The 8,988-nt window shown below is 40.5% G+C and overlaps 2 protein-coding genes across 2 annotated transcripts in view; both read right to left on the bottom strand.

Annotated features, from left to right (window-relative positions):
* Positions 1–1,983, bottom strand: part of grk1a (G protein-coupled receptor kinase 1 a) — a 7,497-nt gene extending 5,514 nt beyond the window's left edge. Inside the window, exons 1-3 of the mRNA XM_037689950.1 lie at positions 1,282–1,983; positions 1,037–1,164; positions 755–912 (exon numbers count right to left, since the gene is read on the bottom strand). Of these exons, the coding sequence (XP_037545878.1) occupies positions 755–912; positions 1,037–1,164; positions 1,282–1,983 (988 nt within the window). The remainder of the gene's footprint in view (positions 1–754; positions 913–1,036; positions 1,165–1,281) is intronic.
* Positions 1,984–8,185: 6,202 nt separating this feature from the next.
* The window catches only part of tmco3 (transmembrane and coiled-coil domains 3), a 14,359-nt gene continuing 13,556 nt past the window's right edge, over positions 8,186–8,988 (bottom strand). The window contains exon 13 of the mRNA XM_037690086.1: positions 8,186–8,469. Coding sequence (XP_037546014.1) covers positions 8,356–8,469 — 114 coding nt within the window. The 3' untranslated portion in view covers positions 8,186–8,355. The remainder of the gene's footprint in view (positions 8,470–8,988) is intronic.

Here is an 8,988-nt window from a genome sequence, read left to right as displayed (position 1 = left end):
TTTGTACTGAAACTCTGGCACAACAATTTCCTGTGGGATCAATAAAGTTTTATCTCTTATCTTATGTCTCTTTCCCTAATGGCCCTGTTCAAAAGCTTTTGTGCCTGGTTTTAAGATACTAAATGAAATTTTGTGTCATTCACTCTGAAATTTAGCACAAAAATAAATGCCATCTATAATTTTAATTATATTTTGTTGTGTTTGTAAACTCTCAGTCAGCTGAAAGTTGTAAAATAAAACCTTTTATTGAGCAAAATTGATTTTGGAGTAATTTGCATTTTCAACACCAAATTAGAGAAAGTCTGAGTTAGGGTATTACTCGAGGATACTTGGTGGGGATTGGAATTAAACTACAGACTGGAAATTAACCAATTTAGGACATGGACAAAAAAAAAAAACTAAGAACAGAACCCAAAAACTGAAGCCAGCATAGGACTGGTTTTCCTAGTCAGCTGTTTCCAGTTCAAGTGTTAAGTTCTGACCCCTCTACATAAATAATCGGGACATTGCTCTTTTTAAGCATATAACCACACTCAGATAACGTTGACAATGTTAATATTGTTCGTATTTTTTTCACATTTAGCTGTAATAAGTGACATCATGCTTTACCCTCCTGCTGCCCATGGGTAAAATGACACAGAAAGGTCATGTGACACCACAAAGAAAAGTCATGTGACACCATGATTGTGTGTGGAGGAGTAGGCAGGATTTAAACTTCCACGTAGCCAGTTCGCAGACGATGGTTCTAACAGACCTTCATTATCCAGCAGCACGTTCTCTGGTTTGAGGTCTCTGTAGATGATCCTCTTCTGGTGGAGGTGCTCCAGGCCCTGGATGATCTGTGCAGCGTAATAACATGCTCGTGGCTCATCAAAGCCCGGGTTGTTCTCATCCACGTTATAGATGTGATACCTGGGGAAGTGGGGTAGGTTACTCATGGAAGGAAATGTCTTCAAAAAAAATATGTTCAAAACCGTGGAAGATATCAGATAAGGAACATCAGCTGTAAGAGTCTACAGGACATAAAAGATCTAACCTTAGGTCTCCTCCATTCATGATGGTCATGACCAGACACAGTTCTGTTTTTGACTGGAAGGCATAAGCCAAAGAGACGATGAACCTGCTGTGGACTCGAGCCAGGATCCTTTTCTCCACCATTGCCCCCTGCAGACAGGAAACCACAGCAAATATAAGAAACTCAACTTCTGCATCAACCGAGACGCCTTCAAAGAAAACAACACCAACAGAGTTGACGATACTGGATGGACCAATAATGCTTACCTCATAACCTTTTCTCTTCTTCAATCTCTTCTTGTTGAGCTTCTTGCAGGCGTACAGTTTCCCGGTTCCTCTCATCTGACAGGCGGACACTTCCCCAAACCCGCCTTTACCCAACACACGAAAATCCAAGAACCAGTCTTCTCCTATGGGCTGCATCTCCAGCCACTTCCACTGCAGGAACCTCTTCAGATACATGCTCTCAAGGAAGACAGTGTAGGGCACCTCCTTGAGAAAGTCCATCACACTTTCCGTTGTCTCAGTGAAGAGGTCGTCTCCAGCCTCTTGGTGTTTTTCTTTTACCTTTGTGATGCTGTTTTCTGGCAGAAAAGGACAACAATACCTGGCATCAGGCTCCATGTACCGAGACAAGATCTTTCTGGCTTTATTGGCTCTATCTTCATCCTCAGCCATGTTGTATTCCTCAACATCCTTCCACAGACGGCAGGGCCCCTTATACTCATTGTTGGACTCCAAAAATTCCTGGAAGAGACGTTTGCCGATGGGCTGCTCCACACAGATGACGTTGAAGCCAAGATCTAAGGTTTCCCGCAGACCTTCACAAACCGTGATGTGAGGCAGCTTTAGGCGGGAGCGGTACTTCTTGTCTCGGATGACCGAAGGGTTAGCACTGCCGTCGAAGCTGCCACGGGCAGAGATGTAGGCAGAGTTGGCCACCACTGTTGTCAAGCCACCAATATCCATGGTGACAGTGGAAGGAAGAAGGTGGAAGGAGAAACGTGTGCAATGCACCAAAAGTAAAGAGAAAATGTCTCCAGATGTGGATTATTTCTTCAGAAGCAATGTTTGTCATAAATCTGAAGTCTACTTGCTGCAAAGAGAAGTCAGTGCCTTCCCTCAGTGAGGTGATCACTAAACCCTCTCGCCCTCTCACACACATGCAGATCTACCTGACTCATCACCTTTCCCAAAGAGATTTATCCATGCTGCATCTCTCTAATGCTTTATCATGTGCTAACCCATGTGCTCACTGTAAGAGGCAGGGAGGGTAAAGAGAACAAAAAGACAAGAGAAAGGTAAAAGAAAGGCACAAGAAGTAAAATCTAACATTATAGATGAGATATTTTGGCTTCTTTAAGGTAAAATTGTGCTGCATGTACACCTGGAAAGGCTGACGGCCCCTCAGTGTTAACCAAGGTCGAAACCACCTGAATAAGGTCCTACTTTATTTATTTTTAACTTCATACAAATAACCCACCTGAGGGGAGTGGTGGTGCAGAGGTTAAAGAAGGTGGGCCTGTGATCGGAAGATTGCCGGTTCAACTCCCGCTCTGGTACCGACAACATTAAAATGTAGGTGGAATAGATGAAGCACCCACACCTGTCTCCACCCACATTTGCTCCACCCTGGGCCCTTGAGCAAGACCTTTAACCATGACCATCTGCTGCCCCGGATGCCCTAGATAGCAGCTCTCTGCGCCACACAGAGGGCTGTGGTAGCTCAGTGGTCTGTGGTTGTATCAGGAAGGGCATCCGGTGTAAAAATAATTGCCAAGTCTTTGTGCGACTTAGTTTGCAGCCGAAAGAAGAAAATACAAATAGCCCACGTTGAAAAATTTGTGTCAGTTTATTGCAGTTGTGCTTTATGTAAAACAAATTCAAAATTTAAATTAAAATATACTTTATTAATCCCAAAGGTAAATTGTGTTGTCGTAGCTCATCATCCTGGGTTCATTCAAGAGTTGATATAGAAGGTGATAGCTGTGGGCAGGAAGGATCTCCTGCAGTGAAGCCGAAGAATCTGGCGACAGATACCGATCCGTCCACCCGGATCCAGCTTGCTGTCAGACCCGACAGGCCTCTCGTTCCTCCTGGGCAGCAAGATCGACTGCCCGAATGCCAGGCAGAATTCCTCCCTGAGCGATGGTCACGCCTCCCAGCAAACGGCTGAGCTCCTCGTCACCACGGACAGACAGCTGAAGGTGCCAGGGAATGATCCTGGCCCTCCCGTTGTCACGAGCCAAGTCACGAGCCAAGGCTGTCACATTGTAAAGTTTGCAGATGATACAGCGGTGGTGGGATGCATCACAAACAATGATGAGTCCAGCTACAGGCAGGAGGTGGAACACCTGGAGAGCTGGTGCAAAGAGAATAACCTTCACATCAATGTGAAGAAGACAAAGGAGATGATTGTGGACTTCAGAAGGAACAAAAACATCTACACCCCCCTGAACATAAGAGGATCTGCGGTGGAAGTGATCTCCAGCTACAAGTACTTGGGTGTACACATGAATGACAACGTCAGCTGGAGCAACAACACCACCAGCCTGATCAAGAAAGCTCATCAGAGACTCTACTTCCTCAGACGGCTGAGGCGAGCTGGTCTGGGAAGCTCAGTCCTCACCTGTGCAGTGGACAGCATCCTGTGCTCCAGCATCAACGTGTGGCATGGAGGCTGCACAGCTGCAGAAAGGAAAGCTTTGCAGAGAGTGGTGAAGGCTGCACAGAAGTCTGTCGGAATCAGCCTCCCCACTCCCCACCATCACAGACATCTACACCTCCAGATGCAGGAAGAGGGCCACCTGCATCATGAAGGACCCCACTCACCCAGCACACACACTTTTTGCCCCACTCTCCTCAGGAAGGAGGTTGAGGAGCATTAAGTGTATAACCACTAGACTGAGGAACAGCTTCTACCTTGAGGCTGTTAGACTCATAAATCTCTACCCAGTATGATCACTGTGAAAAACCATATCATGTTGCTGCTGATCTGTTTCATGTTGCTGCTGATCTGTTTCAATGCTGCTGTGTTCATGCGTGCACATCCGCTCACACAGACTCATGTTCATGTTTGTGCTGATGTTCAATGTTTTATGTTATGAGTGCTTAGTGTATATTTAGTTGATGCTTTTCTTAGTTCATGTCTTAGATGTTATTACTGTTTTTCTTATACATTTTGTTGTTGGATGTAACTGGGACCTTGTGTACATAATTTCGCTCCACCACATGTACCACATGAGGTGCGAATGACAATAAAGAATCTCTGACTCTCTCTGATGATCCTAGCCCTCCCGTTGTCACGAGCCAAGTTTCTAACCAACTCCAGGATCTCGGCGGTCAGGTACTCGAGTACTGCCACCAGGTTGACGGGAATTCATCCACGGCACCTCCTTTTCAACTCATTTGGGATTTGGGGCTGTAGTTGATGTATTTGAACTATTGAGAATCAGCTGCTCCTGGTTGTTAAAAAAACACCTTGTTGCCATGGTTACGCATCATAACAAATGCCCAAATGTAAAAAGGTTTCAGTAAAAATCCTTCCAGCTGCACAGTATCTGATACCAGAGTAAATAATCATATAAAAAAGTGATTTACATCCAGGAAAAAAAGAGGAATTAAAGTTTTCAAAAGCAATAAATCGGAATGAATGTAACAGAGCTACTCCAACATGCAGCCACCCCGAGTGGCGCTGTTCTAGAACCCAGAAAACAAACACCCAAAGTCAGACTGAAGTTAACAAAATAAAACCTACTGAGGTTGAAAGAACAGAATCTAGCTGGTTTTAGTCTTATTTATATTCATGGTATTCTACAGGATTGTGTGCTTGGACAATTTCAATATATAAAATCGTTAAACAGCTTGTACATGTGCAATAACAAATCAGTTTGCATGCTGTTCCACCTCTGTATCCCTCCTAGATCCTGGCTTTTTAAAAAGTGAAGAGATAATATGAAATGGATCACAGCTTGGAGAAAGGTGTGAGCAGGAAGGACGTTTTACATCTTAATGTGAATCTCAATGTTTTTTTGGGAAGAACGCCTACAGTATTGCTATCAGGTGTCCAAAGATCAATTGGGTCCCATGACCAGAACAAGTCGTTTTCAACTCAACCAACCAGGGAGTGCAGGTGTGCTCGTAAACCTCAGAGAAATGTACCCCTTTTACAATTTCCCAAGAAATATACAAACTTTTTTTGTAATTTGGTGTTAAGATGACTAAAATCAATTTAAAAAATCAATATATTATAGTGAATTTATTTTAGAGTCTCAAATATGTTTGACAAATGGCCCTATCAACATAAAGTCTGCTCTCCTGCCTACACGCACTAATAGGATGATGATGATGATGTTTCTCAGAGATGTGCTGACTGCAAAGTTTGTGGGATAGCAGCTTAAACGGGTCCTGCACACACAACACCACACGTGTTGGCCCGTCTCAGACACAGACCACTGTTATGCAGTTAACGGACAAGGGTTTCCTCAGATAATCGAGATAGTTTCCTTTAAAAAACTATTTTGTCACATGGAATTGTGAAGTTAACATGTTCATTTACCTGGTTTATGTTAATAAAACAGTCACAAGGACTCATTTTCAAGAGAGACTTGTCAAAAACAGGTCTCTCTTAAAAATAAGTCATCATGACCCAATGAGACTAACCCGTGTAAGTAAAGGTTGAATTAATGTTCTGCTTTTCACTATTTTTCTTTAATATTTTCATTTAATTTGGTGGGAAAAAAAACATGAAACAACTTTTATTTGGTATAATTTTTACCAAGTCATAGATTTAAGAAAACTAGCATTCCTTGTCGGATTTCATATCGTCAACCGCCTTGCATAATGAAGTTTTGAACAAAAATCCCACGTGATCTGTTGGGGTTCGGAATATGTGTTGGGAAAACCTGTAACCAAATCATATTTTAGCTCAAAAGCTGAAAAAATGTTGGGTTTGTGAGATTTTTTGCTAACAAATGCATGCACCACATAGGTACTTATATACAGACTGCCTTAAGAATTATTTAAAAACTGTAAAATTCTTAGTTTGTGAACCATTGAACAAAATCATTGTGTCAAAATATGTCATAAACATAAAATGTATGAGCTACAAACTGATCATCTGGTGTAATGCTGACAGTGTGTTTTAAATATAAAAACTGATTAACAAAGGCAAAAATATTTATACATTTCTAGAAAATAAATTAATCCCACATAAGCAGTTATTGACATATTTTATTTTTTACTAAATAAATGAATGCAAATGTCCAACATCAAAGTACAGTAGTCCCTTGTTACTTTGTGGTTCGTTTATTGCAGACTCGCTCTATCGCGGTTTTTCAAAATAAGATTGGCCATGACACACAATTGGCTGACTGATGGATGAGCCGCACGGTTGGCTTGGAATTTTTAGTTAAAATAAATTATTTAAAATTATTTAGCACCTGCTGCACATGCAGCACACAGCTGTAGAAAAAGCTTCCTCTTACACCTTTGTGCAACCCATAATGCAGGATAAACTTCCTGATCAGCTGTTCTCCATGCAGAGCGTAGAAGGGGGCGTGGCCAAGAGCGCTTGCAGGTGGCAACGAGCAGAGGAGGCAGGGAGCTGAAATGACATTACATTCTGTGCTCTTTAAGAGTGTTGCGTTTAGTTTAGATTTTTTTTTTGTTGAATATTGCAAGAGTGTGGGAAGGGTTTAAAATGCTGTTATATTGTGTGTGAGTATATACAGGATATATATATATATATATATACACATACACACACACATATGTATATGTGTATAATAAATAAACTACTTCTTACTACTTGTACCACTATTCCTACTTCGCGGTTTTTCATTTATCGCGGGTCTTCATGGTATGGATCCCCCACAATAAACGAGGGACTACTGTAAATGGAAAATGTAAGAAAACAAACTTTAGCATGAACAACAATAATAATAAACTCAAAACCCTCTTCAACAATATAATAAAACATTTATTTGAAAATTCAAACATATACAACATTTGGCCACGTTACACACATTTAAAGTGCACATTAAGGACATTTACGTCACAGAAAAATGTGCAACGTAAAACTTCATAAAGTTTTTCTTTAAGTGCGGAGAATTGTTTGACATTCAGTAGCGGCCGACGAAGTTTTTTCTTCCCATGTAACGTCAGTGAATGTGACGCAGTTTGGCTGCTAGTAGTGTATTTTTATCATCTTCATGTGTCTTTTCAGTGCAGACTAACGTACTGTTGTTTTATACAATCCAAAAGCCAGTTTCCTGGAAACCCCCACCAAATTTCAAGTAGTATACGACCAGATTAAACTAAAAGTACTACTGTTTATACACAGTGGCCAGAGGCCTTTTACCTTCAGGAGTACCGGTATGCAGTAAAACTTAAAAGTTTCCCTCAAAAAAGAAAGCAAAACAGAATTTTTTTTAAATCTCATAAACATTAGTAATCAACACATGGAGCTTAGAGGTCTGAAAGAAAAGGCAAACTTTGAGTTGAAAATAAAGTCATAAATAAATAATAGTGACCCCGTTTTATTTTGATGTGTATTTTTAAAATGCATTCGAAGTGCCAGAGTTGATTGGCGCTGTAGTCGTCCGTTTTTCTCATAAACTGTAACTTATTGCAACCAGACCTCAGATTCTGCATCTTAAAGCCAGCAGCTCACTGGGCTCGGCGATACAAATTTCCAAAATGTCTCCTAACTGTTCAAGCGAATTGGCTATTTGCAGTGCCTTGCTCTAACATAACAGTATTTTAAATAAATCATCTTTTTAACAGTCACAGAGTTGTCCCTGACGTCTAGAACCTGTCTCAAACACGTCTCAATTTAGTTTCAGAAGTGGGAGAAATTTGAGACAACTTTAAAACTAACTGAAGACAAAAGAGTAAATTGCAATCGCTTTGCAACTCAATTCAAATATTTTTTTTTGTAGGAATGCTGTAATATATTCAGTTACGCACACAAATGTTTCACAAGTGCCTATCCCAAGTGAAAATGTATGCATTTTTATCGCAATTTTCAACAGTCACAGACTTTAAATCTAGATATATATTAATGAATGTGCTATAATTCTCTAAACTCGGTGATCTAAAACATTCTGATTGAGTTTTTTTTTTTTAACCAAAAGTTTATGTAACTTTAGAAGATTTCATCCTTGTCAGAGAAAATATAACAAACGACACACTGAGTAAACCTTGGTGACAGTTTTTTGTAGACGTAAATTACAGAGATTTGGTCCAGCATGATGGAATAAAGGCTTGATTTTTTTTTTTTTTTTGCAACAAGCTTTATGAAACTCGTTTAAATATTTAGGGACTAAAGTTTCTCTGAGGTCATGTGACAGTTTTGCGTTCGGTGCGTGGGACCCATCTATGTGTCGTAACTCTCCACAGCAGCGGAGCCAGTAGCAAACTGAGAGTGGTGACGCTGAGGACCAGCAGGTATACCTGAGCAGAGTCAGACAAAGAAGAAGAAGAAGAGAAAAAGTTAAAATTCAGTTTTTAACTTATAATTGTTACTTTAAGCTTTCTGCCTTTTCACACCTCTTTACAGTGTATCCACACAAAAAAAGGTTTTCAGCAGGGATGCACAATATTGGATTTTTGGCCGATAACCGATATCAATACCAATATTTTTTCCCTACACCTACTTAAAAGAGACTACATAGCTTTCTCTGCTGTGGAATTAAAATACATTATTCTGTACGGTCTTTGTCAGTTTGGCTTGCTACCAAATGCAGATGCCAAAAAGGGGGCTGAAAATGATGCAACACTTCAACTTGGATTATGTTTAATGTCAGATTTATTCATGACATTTACTCTAACACAATGACAACACAAACAGTGCAAATTTGTAAATTTTCACAAATCTAAATTCAACGTGATGTCATAACGTTGTGCTGATGCTGCAGGCATCCTTGTAACTGGGTTGTGTGTTTATTATACATATACATATATATACATATA

Source organism: Nematolebias whitei, chromosome 2 (assembly GCF_014905685.2).
Source record: "Nematolebias whitei isolate Nwh7 chromosome 2, NemWhi1, whole genome shotgun sequence".
Taxonomy (NCBI): domain Eukaryota; kingdom Metazoa; phylum Chordata; class Actinopteri; order Cyprinodontiformes; family Rivulidae; genus Nematolebias; species Nematolebias whitei.
The sequence above is the reverse complement of the archived record's forward strand: the minus strand, read 5'-3'. Positions and strand labels throughout refer to the sequence as shown.